We start from the raw sequence: 24,414 nt of genomic DNA, 5'->3' as shown, positions 1-24,414 counted from the left end.
CGGCCTCCTTATATACTGCCTCATAAATTATTGTAAAGTATTTTTATTCTACTTTTATTATAAATTAAATGCATATACTACAACCCCGATTAAGGTAATAAAGAATGTTCTGAATTTTAAATCTGATCTGATTTTAACATTAATTTTGTTTTCTATAGAACTCATAAATAATGGTAATTTTTAATTTATTTTTAATTGTATTACATGCAAGCCTCTTTGAGAGTCCTTTTATTTAAACAAACTTTCAGTAGAAAATTATTTTTAAATCATTTAATTTTAAATATAAATTAAATTATAATAGGTGGAACAATTGCCGGTTTCATTTACACAAAAGAAAAATGGGTGACAGAATACATTGTAATCTACTAATCTCATCTGCTGATCTCGTTATATTATAATTAAATTTATATATATATCTATGTAAACTCTTGAACACGTTCTCTGTCTCAATACAAAAATGCAAAATTCACCGACAAGTGCAACAGGGGTTTTTGAATAATTTGCTTTTTTGTAGTCATAGGATAGCACGTCCAGTGCAGAAACTGTACAGTTCCGTTACGTCCACTTGAATAATTTGCTTTAGAAGTTTCATATAGCCCCTGACGCACATATGGCTCAGGAACGTATCAGTGGTTATCAAGCGCACGTTTCCTGAACCATATGTGACTCAGCGGATATGGAACGTGTTAATCTAAAAAAAAAGTATTTATAGAAAGCATTTGTTTCATAATGCAATATTATTATATGTTCCAAATCGTTTTAAAACTCCAAATTTTATTTATTTCAATTCCAGATAGCAGCCAATCATGCTATATTAAATAAGGATTTCGAAACAGCTAATACAAATGCAAGGATACCAACATTAACAACAGAAAAAACAACAAATTCGAGCGTAATTCCTGAAACAAAGAATTGCACAGATAATGTACAAACTGGACCATTATTTATAGATTCATATTTAGCACCATGTATGCAAGCATTAGCTTACTATATCGAATTATTACAATATGAACCAGCATCAATGACAACATTGGAACCACCATTTGAAGGTTGGGAGGCAGAAGGTGGTACAACATATAAACCACCACCGACACCACCAAGACCGTCAACAACTACAACAACAAAAACATCAACAGTATGGTGGAAACCACCTTCAACACAATCAACCATTTGGTGGGTACCACCATCAACAACAAAACGTACAACAACGTCATATCCAACAACTACAAAATACACTACAACAACAAGAAAACCAACCTATATAACAACAACGCCAAACTATGATTCAACGGAAATGACAACACAATGGTGGCAAAAAACTACAACCGGAAAACCAATAACAACAACAACATTAAAACCAATATCAACAATAGCTAGTACAACACAAACATGGTGGCAACCACCATCATGGTGGACGACATATAAACCAACAACTACAACAACTAAAAAACCTACAACAACTTATAGACCTGTAACAACAACATATCCACCTGAAACAACACCATTCCATCGTCCTGGTTTATTTGCACCATCAAAATTACCGATATCATCACCAAGACCTCCACCATTATCAGTAGCACCAGTAATGTCATTTGCAGCCAATTATAGACCACAATTTACATCATTAAATAATAGACCAAATCGTTATGATTCAAATAGAAATCAAAAATATTTAACACAATTAAGCTCAAGATATCAAAAAGCTATTGATATTGATGCTGATATTGTTGGAAGGAGCTCTTTAAACTTAAATGGTGATAATAGAGGAACATCATCATTAGTGGCATCATCGTCATTGGAATCATTAGAAAATGGATCAACATTTTCACATCCATTTGACAAGGATTTCTTTTCATGGTTTACTCAAAAGAAAGCAAAAATTTATAAGCCTGATTATGGTAAGCTCTCCTTTATAATCTTTTTCTCTTGTATAAATAATTCTTACATAATATATAAATCAAGTACACACTAAATTCTTATAAACAACCATTGTGTGATGGTTAATTATGGTGGTGAGTAGGTATAAAGTGTGCTTGAAAAAGCATTATTAAAATTATTTTTACTTAATAGATCTTTAATTCTTTGTAATTTTTATGTTAAACTATATATGGGTAAGAGAATCTAGCGAAAATCCTTCGTATATGTAATATCATGGTTTTGAAATAGTGTTAAAATCTAAGAGATTTATAAAAAAAAACAAATGTGTTAAGGACTTTTTACTTTAAAACAATAAAAATGTAAGGATATATGAAAGAAATTTTCTTATTATTTTTTTTTTATGTATTACAGAATATGATTTTCAATTGTTGGATCCATTGCCAGGGGCATTAATACGCGATATATTACAAGAGAAATCTGAATTACCAGCACTTACAGATAGTGATAATATAAATGAATTTTTAAAAATTTATGATGATAATTTTGGTAGATTAAATTCAATTACTGGTAAAAAACGTATACCAATAACAAAACCTTATGTTGAATTTTTAATGTTATATGATATGCTGAAACGTGATGCAAAAGCAATGAATTTATCAATGTATGAGGTAAGTTTCTCTTTCTTAATTTTACGTTATGTTCACGGAATATTGCAATTATATAATTATTTTTTTTGTCATGTTTTGAATGAAACAGTTTGGCAATACCTTATACTGGTAAGCGCAATTGTGAGTATTTTGTCTGGGAATAAGAACAAGAGCTATTCTATAAAGCATAAATTCTAATAAAAACTATTTAACTTTAGTTCTTTATTTTTAGATTTTTACCGGTTTTTCAGAATTTTTTCCGTTTGCATTTTTTCAATATTTTTACAAAATGTAAAAAAATTTCACTTTTGATCTTTCAAAAATTTTTGCAATATAAGTTGAATTTTCTTCTTCTTGTTCTAAAAAAAATAACAAAAAAATTTTACTATTAATAATTTTTTTTTTTTTTTAAAAATTAGCGAAAATTTGTTCTTTAAAAGGAAAAACTAATTCATTGTTAAAGAGAAAAAATTGCGCTACTAGCCATTACGCTATGATTTCTGAATTAAAATGAATTTTATGATGAAAAAAAAACTATTTTTGTTCTAAAATAAAAAAAAATTGTTTTAATAAAAATAAAATATCTTATACTTGACCTAAATTTCCTCTCCACCTTATTTAATGAACACAAAAAAACACTATAATAAAATTTTTAATAAAGAATAAAAGAGAAAAACCTTCTATTACTGTACTCTTTTTTTCTCAAAACAAAACGTACATACATACATATATAATAAAATAAAAATATTATCCTTGTTGAGGTTGCTGTGTATCCTTGTTACAAATATAAAATTTCATTATCGCTATCAACTTACAATACCACCTTTATAACTGCATTATTTTTATATTTTACATATACATATACATAGAGAAATTCAAATGGTTTTTAACCTCACAATTCAACTTAAAAATTTCACAATTAGAATACAAAAATAAATTCATTTTGTCTTATATACTTTACTTTTTATATGACATTTTCCGAAAAAAATTATTTAAAAAAAATGATATTTGTATTAATTCAGATATGTATGTTCAGATGTATGTTCAGATATGATGAGTACACAAATAAAATTTGTGAAATTGTGAAAATTTTTCGCCCCTCTACTGATTTTTTGACAGATGACATAATTTAAATAATAAACTTATTGACATTTTTAGAATGTGCCATAAGCAAACTGATTGGGCCATGTTCGGGCGCCAGCGCTAATATTAATTTAAAAATTTAGATTTAAATAAATCAGTAACAGAAGTAATGATGTCAATTGGTCCTGGGAAAAAACTATTTTCAATAGTGAATAAATTAATATTATTAATAAAGATTTAATGTAAATGAGTAAATGAATGGACACTCTTATGATTCAATAAGTATGTAGATGCATGAGTATACTGAATATATGAATAATGAATATGAATTAATTACTGAATGAGTATTTTAATGAAATATAGGTGACGAGGTAGAATAATTAATTGAATAATAATGGAGTTACAATGAGAGTGATGAGTGAATAAGTTTTGGGGTAAAGACAGGGAGCGTGTGATGAGTGAATGAACTTTGTAATAAAGACGGGGAGCGTTGAATCTAGTGTTTACGGGTCAAATCGAGGACGATGAGTGAATGAACTCTGAGATAAAAACGAGGAGTTTTGAACCTAGTAGAAGCCGCAACACGTCGCCAAATTTTTGATTTAATGAGTATGACGCAGATTATTGATGAAAAATGTTAGTTTTAATAAATATCCAACTAAAGCAATTAGTTGTTTTAAAAAATCACACAACACAACCTAATGACAAAATTTACTTCATTATGTTAGAACACCTTGTACAACAAAATCACAATTTTTGCATTGTTTTAATATTAATTTTTATGTATTGTCGTTTTTCTTATTCTACTTTTTATATTTTAATGAATATATATAGGGCTATAGCGAAGAAATGTTGCATGAATTAGCGGAATTATCACAACGTTCAGCGGAAAGACAATTGCATGCACTATTAACAAGAATGCTATTAAGAAATGACATTGATAGAACTGATACGATATCACGTGTTAAGGGGATCATTAAAGGTAAGTTTTTTTCTTTTTTTATTTTACTGTTATTTTTTATAAAGTTTAAGGTGAAATATTTTTTTTTTAGTTTTTCTGTTATTAAATTTTTAGTTTTAACCATTTTATATGTAAATACGATTATTATAGTAAACGGAAGGTACTTATATTCATCTAGACATTCTGTTTTCATAACCACTATGGTGAACAATTTAAGTGCAAAAAAAAAAGAAAAAGCTAAAGGAAAAAAAAACTTTTATGTTCCTCTTGGTTTGTTGTTTCTTCTTTTTCTCTGTTTCTTTTTTTACTTTTAAAACATTAAAAGATAAGACTTTTATGTTCCGTCTAGGAATACAATAACAACAAAAAAATATCCTCTTTGTTGTTTTTTAATTCAAACGGATTGCATAATTAAGTTTGTGACAGATGTTCTGTATAATATTTAAATATTTTAAAAAATATTTTTTTAAAATTTAATGAAAGGCAACTTGACACATTAGACAAATTTCAAATTTGAATAATTTCGTTAACTAAGACTTTTGTTTCTTAAATTATAATCTGGGAATTATTTAACTGCCATCAACGTTGATAGCGTAATTTTTATACCCAGGAATTGTCCTAGTTATTTGGTACGATTCTTCCAAATTATTTACACCATTTCTTGAACAATGTTAATAATGCAAATAGTTACAAAAATTAACAGTGTGTAATTCGTTTAAGGAAAATTTTTTTTACAATGAGAGAAGGAATTTAAAGTTAAGAAAAATAATTTTTTATATCATATTATACCTTATAAATTTTTAAAGCTTACTGTTTTGTACAAAAATTGTAGAGTAATTTTTTTTATTATCTGCTTTTTCATTTAGAGGACCCTGCTGAGGCGCCAAATAATTTTTTATTTGCTCATTTAATTACATTTATTTTACAGTGGATTCGCTTGGGCACCAAATGATATTTTCATATAGTAGATTCTGCCTGAGCGCCAGATAATTTATTTATCCGCTCATTTAGTTGCATATTTCATATGACGAACTCTGGTTGGGCGCCATATAATCTTTTCAAGTTTATTAAATTGCATTTTTGGTACAGTGGATGATCGGATGCCAGTGGATGCCAGATACTTTTTGCATATGCTCACTGTATAGTGGACTCCGCTCGGGCGCCACATGATTTTTCATATAGTGGACTCTGCTCAGGCGCCAGATGATATTTCATATAGTGGATCCAGTTCGGGCGCCATAAAATTTGTTCATGTTTATTTATTTGCATTTTTCAGATGGTGAACCCTGCTCGGGCGCCATATAATTTTTCCATAGGCATATTTAATTGCATTTTTTGTATAATAGAATCTGCTCAGGCGCCAATTGTATTTTTCGAAAAGTGGATGCTCGGGCGCCATATAATTTATCATGGTCATATTTAGTTGCATTTTTTGTACAGTGGACTCCACTCGGGCGCCAGATGATTTTTTCATATAGTGAATCCTGCTCGGGCGCCATAGATTTTTTTAATGTTTATGAAATTGCATTTGTCGTAGAGTGGATGCTCGGTTGCCAGATAATTTTAGCATTAATGCGGTGAACCCTGCTTGGGTGCCATATAATTTTTTCGTATGCATATTTAATAGTATTTTTCCTATAGTGGACTTTGCTCGGGCGTTTGATATTTTCATATAGTAGACCCTCCTTGGGTGCCAGATAATTGTCTAGTTCTAAACAGCTCCAAATCCAGCATAATTCTAAAAATATTTTAATATTCTACCTGTAATTAAAAATATAATATTTAATTAGAAAGCAGTAGAAAAAACGACCGTTGATAACTACAACGAGGAAACAACAAAAATCAAAATAAATTCTTTTGTCGGAATTCGAAATCGGATCCTTCATATTTCATTGTAATGTGTACTTTGTATTATGTAACTTTTACATACCTGCAACATTTTAAAACAAAAAAAAAACAAAATCCTTTGTAAAGTAACTATGGTCACTATACTTTGTAACTTTCCAACAATAATAAGAAATCCTTAATTTATTCAATACTTAAAACTACAACAGAAATAACAAAAACCTTTTTACCTAAACCAATAGTTTTTTTTTGCAAGCTGTACAACTGCAAAATTTCGTTTAAAATTTAACTTCTAAGGAGATTTTTAAATTAAAAAAGTAAACAATTACAATACGGACAATTATAAGAAAAAGAGAAAGAAAGTTAAACTGGAAACAATAGAACAAATTATTTAGTATAAAAAATTTTTATAATGCAAAATGAATCCTTAAAAGTTATGTCCTTAATTTTTTCATTCGTTAAAATTTTCTTTAATTTCTTGAAAGAAATTTTATATTCTGTATGCATGTATATGTTTTCATAATTATTGCTATATAATATATAAGAAACTAATTACTGGGTACAATAAAAAGAGTTTAAAAAAATATGAAAAGCTTCAAAATAGTGTAGTTAGGAAAGTAGTTCATAAACTTAACTGCAGTCAATTATGAAAAAAAAAATACTACTTTTTTTTTATATATTTATTTTTTTTTAACTCCAATTTTAATAAATTGAGTGGAAGATTTAAAGAAAATCACATTTCATTTAAAAAATTTAAAAATATAAAAAATATATATTATTTTAGAAGGGTGTATATTGGAATAAGGAAGTGAAATTAAGAAGAATGAGAAAGTGATATTATAAAAACCAGAAATTATTTGCAAATGACGCAAAGTTTTACAGAAAATAAGGTTGTGCTTACACAACTCTTCACCATACTTTTGGAATAAAGGGAGTTTACATGATTTCAGACAACAATGCTGTTGATAGACGACAATTCAAGTTGCATGCAGTTTCAAGATGCTTAGATTCCTGGTAGTTTTTGTGATTGAAGGAATAAGTCGATAGAATGAATGGTTTTTGAGCTTTAGTGAAACGTATTACTTTTTGGAGAAGTTAATTATGTACTAAATTTATTTACATCAAAAAATACTTAGAAAGGCGTACGGACGGCAAAATCTTATAATGTCTCTCATATTTTTTAGAAAATATTTAGCAAATATTTTACAATTAAAAAAAATGTATAAAATTAACTTGATATTGTTCTTACACTTACAATATTATTCTATACACAATATAAAAGTTAAGTTTTTCATAATTAAAAACTTAACAGACTATATAAAAGAATAGAAAAGCAACCCTTGTATTAATAGGACGAAAGGGAAAAAAATTCTCTTCATTATTTTTTTGAAGTAAACTCTCAGTTTTTTCTCTTTTTTTTTAGGTTTTGTTGTTTTTTTAAACTATAGAAAAATAGTAATTGAGAAAAATGACCATTGCTATGCAAAATTTCATGAAAATTAAAAAAATGTAAACATAATAAAATAATTTTTTTTAAGAAAAATATTTAATTTTTCCCAAAACTAACATATATATATAGGAAAAGAATTTTCTCGCAATTATTCAGAAAAAGTAAGAACTCTTTCCACTTGTTATACTAACATTATAAATACAGTTTATCGAATTTTAAATGTACAACATTCAGTTATGGTCAATAATTCAAGAATTTTCAATCACTTTAAAATTTATTCTTCTCCTCTATGTAAATTTCAATATTATTCTTTAATTTTTTTAAATTATTCATTAATTTAAACCAAAAATATTTTTTTTTTGCATATAATTTTCATTTTTAAATAAAAACGAGAATAAGTATGGTAGAGTTGACCATGTCAATTTTATGATATCCGTACGAATGAATGATTTTAGGAGTTGTATTGTTATTACCATCCTGTTTTACACGACCTTAGTTTTTTATATATATGCATTATTTTATTCACATAGAAAAGGCAGTTACCACATAAATTCGTACCATCCCCAAAATTTTAACTGAAATATTGGCGGTATTAAAATATTGTTTATGCGAGATTTCAGCATTGTGATTTCGGTATATCTTCTATAATATACGGCCAAATACCATTTGAAGTTGTACGGCTGTTGCCTGAGCGACCACTTCGATCACATCCAATTTAAATAGGGTTCCGCCGAATTTTGTATTAAAATTTTTGGCAACTTGCTGCGCTTAGCGCAATCTGTTTTAGAGCTATCGTTCGAAGGAGTGGGCAGACGCGGTTAAATCAACTCAGATTTAGATACTTATGTCTGTATCTTAGATCGTTATTTCTTAGCCTTAAAAACGATAATTCAAATTTACAATATCCTTCTACCACACGTTCGTACGATATCAATAAATTAATACGAGTACAGTAGAATTTATTTTTATTTTAGAATAACTAAAGAAAATATTTTTTTTTCACATTGTGCTTGAAAATTTTGAAATTGCATAAGCATAGGAGTATAAAATTTTTATATTAAAATTTTTCATTTGATTTACTTTTAAATTATTAATGAAAATTTATTATATCGTGCATTTATTTTACAATAGGCAAAAAAAAAATCTTGAGCTCAAGAGTTTTATAAATTTTTTTTAATTATAATTGTAGACTGAATCATTCAATAATTTATTATGGTATATAGTAGCATTTACGAATTAAGCATAAGTGCAATAGTTGGTGGGATGTTACAATAAGTCTTTGTTGTTTGTGTACGGACTCCGGATACCAGACGCTCCCCGTTTTTAATCAGACTTTCTGTAATACTAGAGGCCTCTACCATGGGTAACTTTTTTTCCGACGAAAATCTCTCGGTTTGGGCTGGCTGCAATACTACAATTTGTTAGGGACCTTGATATATTGCTAATATAGATAGAGATGGCAATCACAAAAGATCCTACGGCTAGACATGAGAAAGGCCAAAGGGCCGTTCTCGCCTACGTGAAAAAAAATCTTAATTTACTTAAACGAATTTCCAATTCAAAACTTCAAAGTAATCTTATCCTCCAAGTTTCGAGTTATGTCTAAGAACTGTTTCCATTTTTCGGTCATGTTTTTTGTGTTTTTTTTTCGATTTTTTCCTACAAATTATTTATTTATGTGCAATATTACACTTTTTTCTCAAATCATTCGCATACTAAAGATGTTAGAATAAGTTTTTAACTGTAATATTACTTTACAAAAAAGCAAGTAAAAATTATAGGGAAAATTTCATTAAAAAGTTTGAAAATTGAAAATTTTCCTCTTACTAATAAAAACTAAAAAATAAAAAAACTTTCAAAGGATAATTTTTACTTTAGTAGAACTTTCCTTTATGAAATATCGTGAATAGCTTTACTAAAATAACTGTTTTTTTTAATTTGTTGCTCGTTTTTTACGACTTTTTGTAGTTATTGCAAAAAAAAACTGCGAGTGCTACTAAAACAATTCGGAAAAAATTTTGTTTTCCTTGTAATTTTACGGCATCTTATTCGATTACTTCTCTCCTCCCACCTCTTCACCAAACTCCTTCTTTTCCAATGTTTTTTTCTGCTCTATTTACAAAGAAAATGTGTTTTTTATTAAAAAGTTTCAGTTTCTTAAAAAAGAATGCACAAAATTATAAGTCTGTGCAGTTTTCATAAAAAAGAGGATTTGTTTTTTTTTTATTTTGCAAAAAAAAACACCACAAACTTTTGGATCCTCCGTTATTATTTATAATTTATAAATTTTTCATACACCACCACAAAACACTGCAATCTTCGTAGTTATCATTATTTCGTTATCATATTTTTTCCCCCTTGTTTTTTGGTTTCTGACTTTTTATACTTGTTGTTTTTCGCCTTCATTCTCCTTGTGTAATATTTCGGGATATCAGCGGAGCAGCTCTCTACTTTATCAAATGCAATATTGTTTGTTAAAGACAATTTGTTACTCCTGCTTTTTTTTGTTCCATAATGTTGATTTGTTTTGGGGTTTTTTATTTTTTTTCATTGGTTTCTTATTTTAATGTTTTAGTCTGTTTTATACTTAACAATATTGTTTGGTATTGTTTTTTTTGTATTTTTAATAATAATGGTGGAATTCTTTACATTTTTACAATTTTATATATAATATAAGAATAACTGTATGCTTTCAACTGCGTTATTAAAACGAAATAATAGCATAAAAATTTTAAGTAAAAATATGGAGCGGGCCTGGTTCTCATTTACAATCTCTCATGTTCGTTAACTTGTTACCTGTTAGTAAAAAATTAATTCTATAAAATACTTTAACGGTCAATTTATACAGTAAGTTTTTTGGTAACACCAATACTTTCTGGTTTTAAACAGTTCCTCCCGAAAACCAAATTGCCCGCTGATGCTTTAGTTCTAGGTTCAGTAAAGGAACATAAATTATTTTCCTCCAGTACAAGATTTCTAAATTTAATGCATGCTACCGATCGTTCAATAAAATCTTGCTAAATTAAACTCAGTGTTTTTGTTTTCCTCGTACCATTTAATAAATGTGTCTTGAGTTTCTGGCGTCTTTGTGTTAGGGCTGTATTACTGTATAGCTAGTAATGGTTCCACGAAGCCTGCTTTTTTGGTGCTATTGAAAAAATGCGGAAAATTTTCAATGTTGATTGATAAATCAAAAACCTTGAGATGTTGTTCAATTTATGAAAAAAAAAATAAAGTTTAATTTCTCAAACTGTCAAATAACCGAACTGTTATTTCAGAAGTAAACAATGCGATTTGAAAAATATCTGTCACAAATCAAAAATATATTAATTTTAACAAGAATTCAAGCAAAAAACAAAACTAAACAAAGAATTTTCGGAAAATATTTGTTACACATTATCAGTTTGCAATGAATGGGTTAATACACATACAACAAAAAAAACATCTGTCAAAAAAAATTTTCAACTATTTAACGAGTTGAGCGAAAAATTAAAAATAAGAAGAAAAAACAAAAACAAATGAGGAAAAGCAGATTTTCGTTGGTTCGTTAAAGTTATACCAATAGTATACAGCAACACAATATTGTTTTGTACTTAATAACCAATTAACCCTGACTTTTCGTGTTATTTTTCGGTTTATTTTTTTTTCAATTGTTTTTAGTTGTTTTGTTTTCTCTCACAAAATTTTTGTTCTCTGTTATTCTTATACATATATAATTTAATTTTCTGATATGAAAGTTTGTTCTGTTGTCCTTTAATTTTCTCAATTTAATATCGTACAGACGAAGTGGTATAATAGCATATTATTATTATTATTATTTTGTGTATCTCTGAGAGAAAAAAAAGAGAAAAAGACTTGAGTCTGAGAACTTTTATTTTTATAAAACAGCATTGTTTGTTATACACAAATGATAGTACTTTTTATTTGTATAAGTATAATACTTGGATTATTGAAAAGCAGAATATAATAATAAAATTGTGTGAGTTTTTTTTTACACACGTATTTAAAGTTAATGGTGGAACCATCATTTATAATTACATTATTGTGCAAGAAAAAGATAGTTTTAGTTTTACTAATTATTTCTTATAACATTAATTTTGATAAAGTTTTCATTATTTTTTTTTAATACTTGTAAAAAGTAGGAGTTTTGTTATATTTACAATAACCATGTTAATCGTCAATTTATATTTATTTATTTAATTCGAAAAATACTCAAATGAGCTCAGTTGCTCGAAGAATTCAATACAATACAATTCAAATAATTCTATAGATTAAGCATCCCCGAGTTGTAGACTATGGTTTGAATCCATTCATGTTGAAAGTTGGAAGAGACTGCTTATAATTCGCATATCTAGTGTTGTAGCTGTTCAGTATAGATCTAAAATACACGCTACTCTCCTTGCTATTAGCCGATATTCTTCTTGCTAAGATATTTGTAGGTTGAAGTCTTTTCAATTTTGTAATAAATATAGAGATTGCGTTGTAAATTTAGATTTGATTAGCATATAATATTTAGTTTTATTTTCATTTACTGCTAATTTATGTATGATCATCCAATTTTTGATTTTATCTAAATCTTGAGTAATCGCATATGTACAGGCACATTATACTTTGATACATTGTTATTCCGATCACCAGATGGTTTTAAAAATTTCTTGAAATTTAGACTTGAAATACTTACATAGAATTTACTTGTGGAGGTTCAAATAAATTTTTAACGAGCACAACATAAATTTACAGTCCAATTTTTTTTTCAATTAATTTTAGTGTTTTGCAACCTTTCAAATAATATTATTAAAATTATTTCCCAATCAAATGTTACATTTCTTCTTAGAAAACAATATTTATGCAATTTTTTTTTGTTCCAAATTTTTTTTTCAAGTATCAATTTCAGGATACTCAAAAATATTTCCTAATTTTAACACCATCTTGCAAAATTTTACAAATAAGACACTTCGTATATATAGTGTTTGCAGTGCAAGTGCTGAAAGAATAAAATAAATTCTTAAAATTCTAATATTGTCGCATGTTTTCCATCATTTTTCCTTCGTTTTTGTATATTATCCTTGTTGTATAGGAAACATCAGTCATTTTCTAGGACAAATAATGCATGTAAACTGAGGGATAGATAAGAACTTTTGCATATACATATTGAAAGAAAAAACAAGTAGTTTATAGAAAATGTTGCAACAACTGGATAAAGGAAAACAAGTACTGAAAAAAAAAAATAAAAAAAAAACAAATGAAAAGCGACAACGAAAGGAATCAAGAAAATTTGCATAACATGTCCTGAATGTTATTACAAAAATATCAGAAAATAAAATACATATATAAAAATAATCAAGTCAAATGTATTCCATTTACATCAGCTCTTATAATGCCTTCTTTTTCTTGGTATTCACAGTCACATTTATGGTTACAGTTTTGTGTGTTTATGTTAAAAGTTAAATAGCAATTTTTGAAATTTATTCCGCACAATTATAAGTAAATTTTGCATTACTTTCTATTAAAGTTGTAGATTAATTCTAAAACTAAAGTTAATCAGCCCCAACAGCTTTCTAATATTTAACATTACTGAAGAGCTGTCGAACTGCATGCACCTCTTTATTGAACTTATTGAAGTGTTATCTCTTTGGTAACATAAATGGAAAAGACTGATGCTCTTGCAAAGTAGGGTGTCTTTAACAAAGTCCGCATTTCTGTGTGAGATCCACCATTGCAAAACATAAAAAAATCTCCGGGCGAGGAAACAAATACAAGATGATCTTACCGACTTGGAAGGGTTTGAAAATTTACGTAGGCTCCTGTACTGAAAGTACGACAAATTCGTTATTGCCTATTTAAAACAACTCCCAAATAAATTCCAAGAATGGCTGTGCACACACTGATCAGATAATAAACCTGTTGGAAAACAAGGTCTACAGGAATTGCGCTCCAGAAAACAGGGAGACTATTTCTGAGAAACTCGGTCTAGTTTTATTTAGTACAAAAATGAATTTAGTGCAAATGTAAATCTTGTAGGGAAGATACGGCAGTTGCTTGAAAAAAGTCACAGCATAATTCTATATGACGTTCCCACTGCATTCGTCGTGTAAAACAGCATTGGCCTAAATTTGATATAAGTGTGGCTGCCCACGTCCACTCTGCGAAATTTAACCTATTCAATTTCTAGATTGTAGATTGTAGATTTCAAGAGAACCGAGTGGGACAGGGGTAATCCCCCAAGCCACCGCAGTCATTCTTGACTTACATTCGAGCCTCCCCACGCTCGACTTCCCCAGCCTACGCAGATAGTACTTCACTGGGTCTTGCCCGTGAAGAAATTCGCAATAGTGCGAACCCGGCTCCTGCTTATCCCCAGCAACTCTGCGGTGAATCCGCTGGAGTACGTCGAAAGAAATGCCTTCGCATGACGGCACCCTTTCGTGTCCCACCAGTGACGGCCGCATTCCGCCGCGAGCAGGCAGCCAAGCCTGACCCCCACGGCGGAAGAAGGCAGACCGCAGAAAGGCAGCAGCTGCGCAAAGTCAGCCCCAGATCCCCTCCGCGAAAGCCCATCGGCAACTTCGTCGTCCGCATGGCCACTGTGGCCCGGCACCCAAATGAGCGTGACTCTGCTCTCCGATTCCAATTCCACAAGTGCAGCAAGGCAGCCCCAGACCAGATTGGATGTAACCTGAGCTGAACGAAGCACCCCAGCAGTGCTCTGCTGTCCGAGAACGCATAGATGGTGCGATTTCTACACCCCCTTTCTAAATTGACTTCAGACAGATCTCTATTGCATGTATTTCGGCTTGGAACACCGTGCAATACGGGACAAGGTTGCATATATACGTGTGTCCGGGTGGACACCGTATACACCCGAACCCACACCCGACTCCGTCTTGGACCCGTCCGCATACCACACGCTCGAACCCGACTCAAGTATCGCGCCACCCCGATCCCACGTCCATCGGTCGGGAAACAGAACCCTGCACTTGCGGTCGAAGTTGTACCGCTGCAGACAGGCATCCGACATGATTATTCTTAGAATCGGATCGCTCTCAATGAAGTCTCTGAGTCCTGTGGGCCAACTTTAGCCCCGCCCTGTCCATGCCAGAGAGAGGTCGGTAAGTCACTAGCTTACTTCAATATATGGAGGTGCAGTGGCGGCAACCCGATCATCACCTCTAATGCAGCGGTAGGTGCCGTCCGCATTGCCCCCGGTCACTCCCAGGCAGGCCAGCCTCTGTAGCTTTTCCAGCACCATACAATCGACGCGTAGGTGACGATGGGCCTAGTAAGGGCCGTATATAGACACAGTGCTATCCTGGGGCTGATCCACCAGGCCCCACCGATGAAGCTCCTACACGTCCGCAAGGTCGCCGTAGCCCTCTCGATAACTCTGTCAATATGGGTATTCCAGGAGAGACGATCATCCAGGGTTACCCTCAGATACTTCAACTCCCTCGAGTAACTAACACGCTCACCAAACAGAATTGGGCTCGTTAATCTATCCCTGCTTCTGCGTCTGGTGAAGGCGACCAAAGTTCTCTTGCTTGGATTTATATTTAACCCAACGCCTTCGCACCACCTTTCTACAACACATACATTTTGCTGTAGAAGATCAGAAATAGTGCTTTCAAATTTTCCCCGAAGGCCACATCGTCGGCGTATCCCCAGACACGCGCCCCGGAGCCCCCGAAAGCAGCGATTAGATCATCCACTACAATGGACCATAGGAGGGGCGAAAGAACTCCGCCCTGCGGACACCCTTTTGCAGCGGAGATGAAGAGTGTATCGTCAGCTATGGTGGACTTAATAATCCTGTAACATCCGATTAACCCATCTGTTCGTCGTCGCATCAATCCCTCGTTTGTGCAACGACTCACAGATGACATGATATGGGGTGTTGTCAAAAGTTCCCTCTATATCAAGGAAGCAGCCAACTGCCACCTGCCACACTTCCAGTGAGTTTTCAAGGACCCCCACCAGACGTTCCCGAATGATAGGCATACTGTGACTCAAGCAAGGGATTGCTTCCCAGTGCATCGTCCCGTATAAATCTATCAATAAATTTTTAAATTGCTTTCAATAGAAAAGAAGTAAGGCTGATTGGACGGAAAGACCTTGGGTGGTTGCTTGGTCGCTTACCCGCCTTCGGAATATACGTCACTTTAGCTACCCTCCATGCCTGAGGGATGTAACCCCACGCATAGCTGGCACGAAAAATTTCCAAGGCGTTCTAGCGATATGTTGGAAACCTCTCTGCAAAAACGTAGGATATATCCCGTCATCACGTGGAGATTTGAAGGGCTTGAAAGAGAAAACAGCCCATCTAATCCTGCACATAGTGAAGACCAAACGGGATCGTTGCCAGTCATCCCTCCTAAGCCAGCATGCCCTCGGTTCAATGACCGCATTTGAGTGATCCGAAGAATCCCCGAGTCGGGAAAGTGCGTTGACGCCATAAGCTCCAACGTCTTCTTTCCGTTCTCAGTCAAGGAGCCATCAGGACGTTCCATTAGGCCCAACCCGCTAACATACTTTTTGGACAGCATCCTCTGAAGACGCGCATTGCTGGAGAATTCATCAATTCCCTTGCAGAACACCCTCCACGAAATTCTCTTCACTTTTCTAATTTACTTATTGTATTTCGTGAGTGAGTTTTTATAATCTTCCCACGAACCCGACGTCTTGGCCTTATTGAATAGCTTTCTGAGCTTTAGTCTAAGCCTTGAAAGCTTTCTGGTCTTTAGTCTAAGCCTTCATTCCACCACGGGCACTTCTTATTGCTCCGTCTCGGCTTAGCGCGGCAGCTCCCATGGTAGGCATTTCTTCTGCCAGGCCCCCGGAGACCATGATATCAAACCTAATCTGCCTATGATCGGACATGGATCTGCCTATGATCGGAGACATGCTATCCAATAACCTTACTGACGATAAACTCAGTGCAAAGGGTGATGTCAAAGACCTCTTCCCTAATTGCATTTATGAATGTGGGCCTATTGCCCTCATTCATAACCATTAATTTATTGCTATATGTAAATTCAAGTAGGCACTCACCTCTTTTGTTTATATTATTGCTTCCGCAGACGGTGTGGTGGGCATTAGCATCACTTCCTATTATCAGTTGGAAGTTCCTCCTTCCACAAAAGTCCACTAGATCTTTCAGTTGTTCGTCTGGGTGGGCACAGTCCCCCGGGAGGTAGGATGAGCACACAATAAACTCTGTCCAACCCCCGAAAGAATCCACCTTCACCAACGCAGCTACCTCATCCTTAGAACAGTAATCTGGAATGGGAAAATACGTTAGCATTGGTTCTTTATTGGCCCTGCCGCCGGCACCTTGAGAGGATTTCCTTCCTTTAACCCGAACGGTAACGCGGAAGAAGTTCAGGAAAAGTCGGAACTCCGCTTTCCGTAGATCCGGAATCATCCACGGAAAAGGTGATGCCGTCCTTTTTCTTATCCATCCTCAGCACCCTCCAGGAACTCATCCTGAGGTTGGGATTTTGCTTGTCTAAATTTGTCCCTGGAGAGACTGACGGTTGCCTCGTCCTTTGGTACGCATATGACGCAGACATGCTGTTTGGGCATGTCGTCGCCATCCAATACCACGACGTTTGCAGCCGTCCCAAGGCTTTATCTTCCTGCAGACACTGGTTATCCACTCCCTGGTGTTTTGATTATTGCATGTTACGGATATCCGTCCATCCCTTTGCAACGCTGCAGTGAATGAGAATCCACAACTTTATCCATTTCATCCATGATGGCTACTTTGATTTTCCCCATCTGGACTTCGGGTAGCCTTTCCTCTGGCTGCAGCCCATGAGTGATGGTCACCTTGACTTGTGCTACTGCATCCCGATAAGAAATCATTTTCAGGTTTTGTTAAGGAATGTTCCCAGGGACCTTTTCCTCAACATTGCCCTACATCGACTTCTTTTTTGAGGGCCCTGCATCAGGGGCGTTTCTTTCTGACCTCTCCCTATTCTGGGGATGGTTGGCCTAGTTCTGAATGGTTAACATCTTTCCAGCCTTTCCTTCTCATATCTGTGAGCTTCCTCTGGGGACATGCCATCCCTGATATATGCTGCGATACGCCGCTTGGATGCACCAGAGAAATATTGTTTTTTTCCCCTGATGTCGAATCTTTTCAGGTCCTCCTCAGTTTGTTGGATAATAGGTCCAAGAGAATTCTGATTATCCGTCTCCATCGGAGGCGCCGCCTTTTCCTCTACTGGCGTGAGAAGGAGTTCTTCCTCTGCGTCAGTCGAGAGAAGCTCTGGTTCCGCCGACCCTTGAGCACTAACTGTGTTTGTATTAATGTTGTCCTTAGTATTGTTGTTGTTGTTGTAATTGTCACTGTTGTTATTGTTGTTGTTGTTGTAATTGTCACTGTTGTTATTGTTGCTGTTGTTGTTGCAGTTGTTATGTTTGTTACAGTTGTTGTTCTTGTTGTTGCTGTTGTTGCTGTTCTTGTTGTTATTGTTTTCGTTCTCCATATTGTTCCCACGAGAAGCGTGTGAAAGTATAGTCACCCATGGCAGAGCCCGGCATACCATGGGAAGGCTTGTTTAAACTCGAGGGCGCCTGGTATACAGAGTCCGCATATTAACGACTAAGCTCCTCCTTAGCCATGCAGTCCATGCATATGCTGTTCCAATTTTACTTGGGACGCCTGTCGTCAGCTGACGTATAGATATAGGGCTGAAAGTCACTAAGCAAGAGGTTTGCCGCGAGGCATGACCACGACACCAACGTAACTTTGATCGTTTCAATCACCCCTTTATCCTCCGCCATTACCGGGGCTCACCACTAGGAGGTGACAGTACGATTTTGGGCCCCCGTTATGCGACCTGCCGTGAAGTGAATCGGTTTCACAGCCCGCTAATTGTGAAAACAAAATAAATCAACAAAAACACTACTATAACCTATTTCTAAAAATATTAAGTTTCTAATTCGCAGGTTTTTGAATACTAGAACTTCAAATGACTTTTGGAATGGAAGAAACTCTTGCATCATGATTCGAATTACAATATTTGCATAGGAAACCTGCAAGAAAAAATTTAAGGTTCAGCAAACTGGTATAGATAAATTGTAATCATTTCAAGCAAAAATCAATGGCAACAAAAAAATTCAATCCTAAATCTATGTACATATTTGGTTCAAAGAATATACCAAAATTTGCATTTTTTTGAACCCTCGTGTATAACAATAGAAAACGTCACACAAACAATATGAATTGAATTTAAGTATTGCCAAAGTATTGAAAAAAAAAGACAAGAAATTTTATTTTATATTAACAATTTTTTTTTTATAAAATTCAAAAAATACCCGAAGAAGTTGAAATAATGTAATTTCCATAATTCTCTCGGCATTATGTATAGACAACATGCTGCAGTTCGAAAACTATAGTTGTTTTAAAATAGTATATAATTCTAATTAAATACGAGCTATTGCAATATTTATTCGGTTATTGATTCTCTACGCTCACATTGAAATCGGGCCAATTTCTTTAGAAAAAAGTTAAAGTAATTAAATGAACTGCAAATTTTATAACAACTAACAAATTATCATTATATACAATCACCTAGACCTTGTAAATTTTTTGAAATAGTGCAGTCACTTATTAAGCAAATCCCTGAATTATTTAATAGTTTTCATTAGAAACGCATTTGCCATCATTCACTAGGGGAGCTCTGCATATCATTCTATTACAAAATTTACACTTATCCCAATATTAGTCGTTATTTTGTCAGAATGCAATTTCGTGTCATACAATTTTGGTATTTTTCATTTCCAATTCTTATTTTCTTATTTGTTATTATTTTGCACAAGAATCCTATTATTCTTATATTTTATGTAAGTTTTGTTAAAATTCTACTTCATCTAAATTCGAAACGCTGACATTTTTTTACTGTACTTCTTTTTTTTATTCATAAAAGTATCAAAAAATAAATAAAAAAAATAAAATTGCATACACTTCGGTATTTACAATTGTTCCCATTTGAAATGCATTACACCATATATGAAATTGCCTGAAGGTATGCAAAATAGACAATAACAACAGTAGAGAAAAGAAAAGAACATTTTTATAATGTTGGGGTGGGGAAGAAGAGCTGTAATAGAGAGGAGACGGTATTTATTTAAAAAATAAAAAAAATTTTTTTTGTTTTATACGAAAATAAAATTTATTGTCGAAAAAAATTTTTTTTTAAAAAATTTCGTTTATTTAAAAAAAAAATTTCTTTTCAGCAAAAATTCTCCCCACTCTAAAGGGGAGGATTTTCCGACTTTCTTCTTCCCACACTTCTTAAAAAAAATTGTGTAAATTTGTTTTCTAATTTTTATATTTTAAATTTATGGTACCTTCAAAATTAGGTTAATAGTTTAGAATCCTCTAAATGCTCTGACTACTTCCTCGCTTTTTCCCAAGATATCCAAGAGCACAATTCTACTGTGGTACAATTTCAGTATATGGCCGTAGAAGCTCTCTAAACCGAGAAAGAGTGCGGTAAAGCCTTTCCGTGCCATCAATGGCTGCTTCATTTTACGATGTATCCCGGTTTCGCTCACCCAATTCGTGGAAATTCTCTGAACAACCACATATAGCCATAAAAGATACTGAAGCTGAATTCAGCACTCCGACAACGGCCTGGTTGTCCGACATAATCAAAATTTGTTTTTCCATCCGTTCCAATAGGTTCATATTTGGAAAAAAATTTGGTTCTTGGCCCGAACACCCACGCACCCATCCCTCAATAGCGACATTCAATGGGGTTAAATTAAAAATTGCTCTTATGACTTTACTTAAAATACACTCAATGAAAATACGACTTTTTCAAAATTTCCCAAAATATCTTATAATTAGAAGGAAATTAAAAAAAAAATCATTTTCATGTAAGAAGGAATTTATCAGTGCTATTTTGCATTTCATGAAAATATTTAAAGTTAAAAAAAAGAAAGTTAATAACAAGAAAAGAAAACATTTAAGTCATTTTTATTAAAGAATGCAAAATAATTATAAAGAAAAAAAATATTTGCATGCATAAATGCCAATTTAAATAAAAATTATAGTTAAAATAGCAACAAAAACAAAAAAAGAAACTTATTAGAACTGAAAACTTTAATATACTAAAAAAAAAATTCTCCAAAATGATAACCCCTATTTATATGCAGATACGCAAATAATTCTATTATTCAAAAGCAGATGACAAAAAAAAGGGATTTTTACTGCAAATTTAGTAAAGATCAAAAATTCAAATTCCCAAATTTTTAAATGGAAAAAGGACAATCAACTCCGTAAGCCATTGTGACACATGTTACATAAAAATTTTCAAATAAAAGTTTAATCAACCGAGACCATCCAACAATATTTTCATTTGCAGTAAATGTTAAAATATACACTTTTTGAAAAAAATTTGATTTTTGATTAAATTTGTTCAATCTTATAAGGCGTAATGCAAGACTGTGTTTAATCCAAACTTTTCCCCAGTACACCAGAACTTAACGGGCGGATGAGTTGGATAAATGTGTCATTAACATTATCGGACGGAATGGGTTTTTGTTAGCAACAACAACACTTTGAAAACTAATATATATATATAAAATATCAATTGTGTGCTGACCGCAGGTGGAAGGTTCCATCAACATGAGCAAGAAAAATGTTGCCAAAATACAACCTTAGGAAATCGTATTTGCCCCTCTTCTCGCGACAAATCCTGGCGATGTCTCGATTGGGAGACATTGCCGGCCTAACTGCAGTTTACACGGGATATTAACCCGTGCAAGTCTTTTTCGATATCTCTGCGACTGTCCGGTATTGGGCGAGGCCAGAACCGTCACGTGAAGCAAGTGTGACGGGCTGGATGAACATCAAAAATTAACATTGGGGATTTAGAAAGATTCAATTGCAAGAACAATAAAAGTTCCGATTTCGATCTTTTAACAGGGTAAATTAAATGAAAGTATCAAGACAATAACTTTACTTTACGTTACAAATCTATTAAATTTTTTGCAAATTTTAATTCAATTCCAATTGTGTGTAAATTATTAGTAACTACATTTTTTTCTCACTTTTTATATACATACTGATTTTCTCCTATCAAAGTATTACATGCAACTTAAATCTACCTGAAAACCGCATCCAAATACGGTAAATTAAATTTGATTAATTATTTTTACATCTTTTTACGTAAAAATTGTGTAAAAAAATGTACATACTTAAAAAACCGGAATAATAAAAAATTGTTGAAATAGAAAAAAAACATTGTTTTTTTACATTAAATAATTAAAATTGTAAAAACATGATAACCAAGGTGTCCAATAACAAATGACTACGACATACTATACATAACAATTAACAACGCTATACTATAAAATAATCATCATTTATTTTATAAAATTTAAATTTATTTTTGAACTTCAAATTTAAAAAAAAACCTAGAACATCAGAGTGAAATAGGATAAAAAAATTAAAAGGATATTTTAAACAAATTATTGTCAAAGATAATTGATGTGTAAAAGTAAACCATTTATTTGTGATTCTGTAAAAATACAGAATTCTAGATAAACATACATACAAACAAAAATGAGGTATTAATTACAATTGTGAAATATAGTGAAGCACTTTGATTAACCGGTTCAATTCTATATAGAACAAAAAATTTTATGAAGCAGAAAATCAGAGGAATCAAATGACCAAGCTTCCTTTCCAAAGCTAAGCGTTTCTTGCTTTTGACTTTAGAATCCACACCTAATTTACGAGGATTTGGGAAAGTTGAGAGAAAGTCCAAAATAAAGTGTAAAAAAATTTAAATGTAAAAATTATTTTGAAAATCATAGATTTTACTCTTTCATCGAGCAATAGTACTCTCATATAGAGTAATTTTATTTGACAAACATCTAAATTAATCTAAAAAGGAGTAACTGAACAAAAACGTTTCAGTCGATCTATACCGACTGAATTACATCCTGTATCTGATTAATCTGTGTAAAAAAAGTTATTTTGAAATATTTAGAACCTGTCAAATCATTTTATAAGAACTTCATGGATATGTCTGATCTATGGCAGAAAAGAAACAATTTATGAAAGTTTGGTGGTGTTTGCTTAAATTGTTTTTGAGTTATATTCGTATTCCGAGGGACGGACTGTCCTGTTTAAGTAAACGCTGAATTTTACGCTGAGCAAGAACATATATATATGTTCAAACCACAAACTCCATATTCACGAAGGTGCAGGACAGGGTACAAAAATCCATTCTAATATTTTGACTATTCAAATTATGCAAAACTCGTCACTCTCATCAATTTTCATGTGTATATGTTTATTTCTCTTCAACTATATTAAAACAATTTTACACAAACATTTTTCACAGTGTATATCGAATTATTTTATTGTTTGGCTGCATAAGAAAGAGATTTACTCAAAAGCTCCAAGTACTCGACTACAGTTCAAATTAATAAAAAAATTTATATTTTGTGTCAAAAAAAATTATAAGAGCTGGTAGAATTTAAATGGTATTAGCCTAAAATTATGCAATTACTTTTTTTATTTATGATGTTTTCATATTTAAATTATTTAAACAGTTCCACTTTAAAAATCATAACAGCCTGTTTTATTTGTTAATTGTAACTAATTAATAAAATTTTAAAGATAATTAACACAAAATTACTGAGAATTTACATGATTATTAAAAATTGAAGTGGGAAAAAATTAAATATTTAAAAATAAAAATAATACTCGTATGTGTTATTAATTAAAAAATAAATATTATTTAATTATTAAACACTTACGGTCAAAGACCATGGTTTTATAGTACATCACTACCTACCTAATTTTATATTAAATAATGTTTAACAAATCACAAAATATAAATAACAAATGTAAGTAAGTACTCTAGCATGTAATTGAATACTTTACAGTCATAATGTCATTTTATTGTTCTTTTCATTAAATTCTACGAATTCAAATAATTACTTTTAAATTCTATTTATCAATATTTCTCAGAATTATTATAGAAAGCAAAATTTCTAAGAATAAAAACTTACAAATCTTGTATATATGTATTTAGAAAATGTAACTTGAAATCAATAAAATTCTAATAAATATCAAACGTTGTCAATGACAACAGGAATTCATAGAATTACAAAAGTTTTGTGTATTTTAATGAGGTCATTAAAAGGTCAATATAATAATAACACTGAGTAGGAATTCAATTTCAAATATTTATTTAGAAAATATTATTTAATTCTGCAATACTTTCATATACGTAAATTTGAAAATTTTCACTAAGGTGTAATAAATAATAAAATAGGATAAGATTACTTGCTTTGTCTTTAATTATTAAAACCTTTTAATATTATATTTTTGTAGTTACTTAATTAATTTTAAAATTTTCCATTTTATTTTACAGATTTAGAAACACCAACTAGTGTTACAGCAAAAGCAATGAGATTTTTCCCGCCATTAAAATTTGTGCCATAATTTTATTATTTATTATCATGGAATATGATAAAAAAAAACAAAAACAAAAATGATAAATTTTCCATTGTATACGGAAAAT

At 31.9% G+C, this 24,414-nt stretch overlaps 1 protein-coding gene across 1 annotated transcript; it reads left to right on the top strand.

Moving 5' to 3' along the window:
• Positions 1–457: 457 nt before the first annotated feature.
• LOC129607774 (mucin-3A) lies at positions 458–24,368 on the top strand. Its single transcript, XM_055518948.1, has 5 exons — positions 458–487; positions 794–1,898; positions 2,290–2,546; positions 4,443–4,590; positions 24,265–24,368. The coding sequence occupies exons 1-5, from the start codon at positions 458–460 to the stop codon at positions 24,333–24,335; spliced, it is 1,611 nt and encodes a 536-aa protein (XP_055374923.1). The 3' UTR covers positions 24,336–24,368.
• The last annotated feature ends 46 nt before the right edge of the window (positions 24,369–24,414 follow it).

This window comes from Condylostylus longicornis, unplaced genomic scaffold, assembly GCF_029603195.1.
Source record: "Condylostylus longicornis isolate FDR11 unplaced genomic scaffold, ASM2960319v2 ptg000028l, whole genome shotgun sequence".
In the NCBI taxonomy this organism is placed as follows: domain Eukaryota; kingdom Metazoa; phylum Arthropoda; class Insecta; order Diptera; family Dolichopodidae; genus Condylostylus; species Condylostylus longicornis.
The sequence above is the reverse complement of the archived record's forward strand: the minus strand, read 5'-3'. Positions and strand labels throughout refer to the sequence as shown.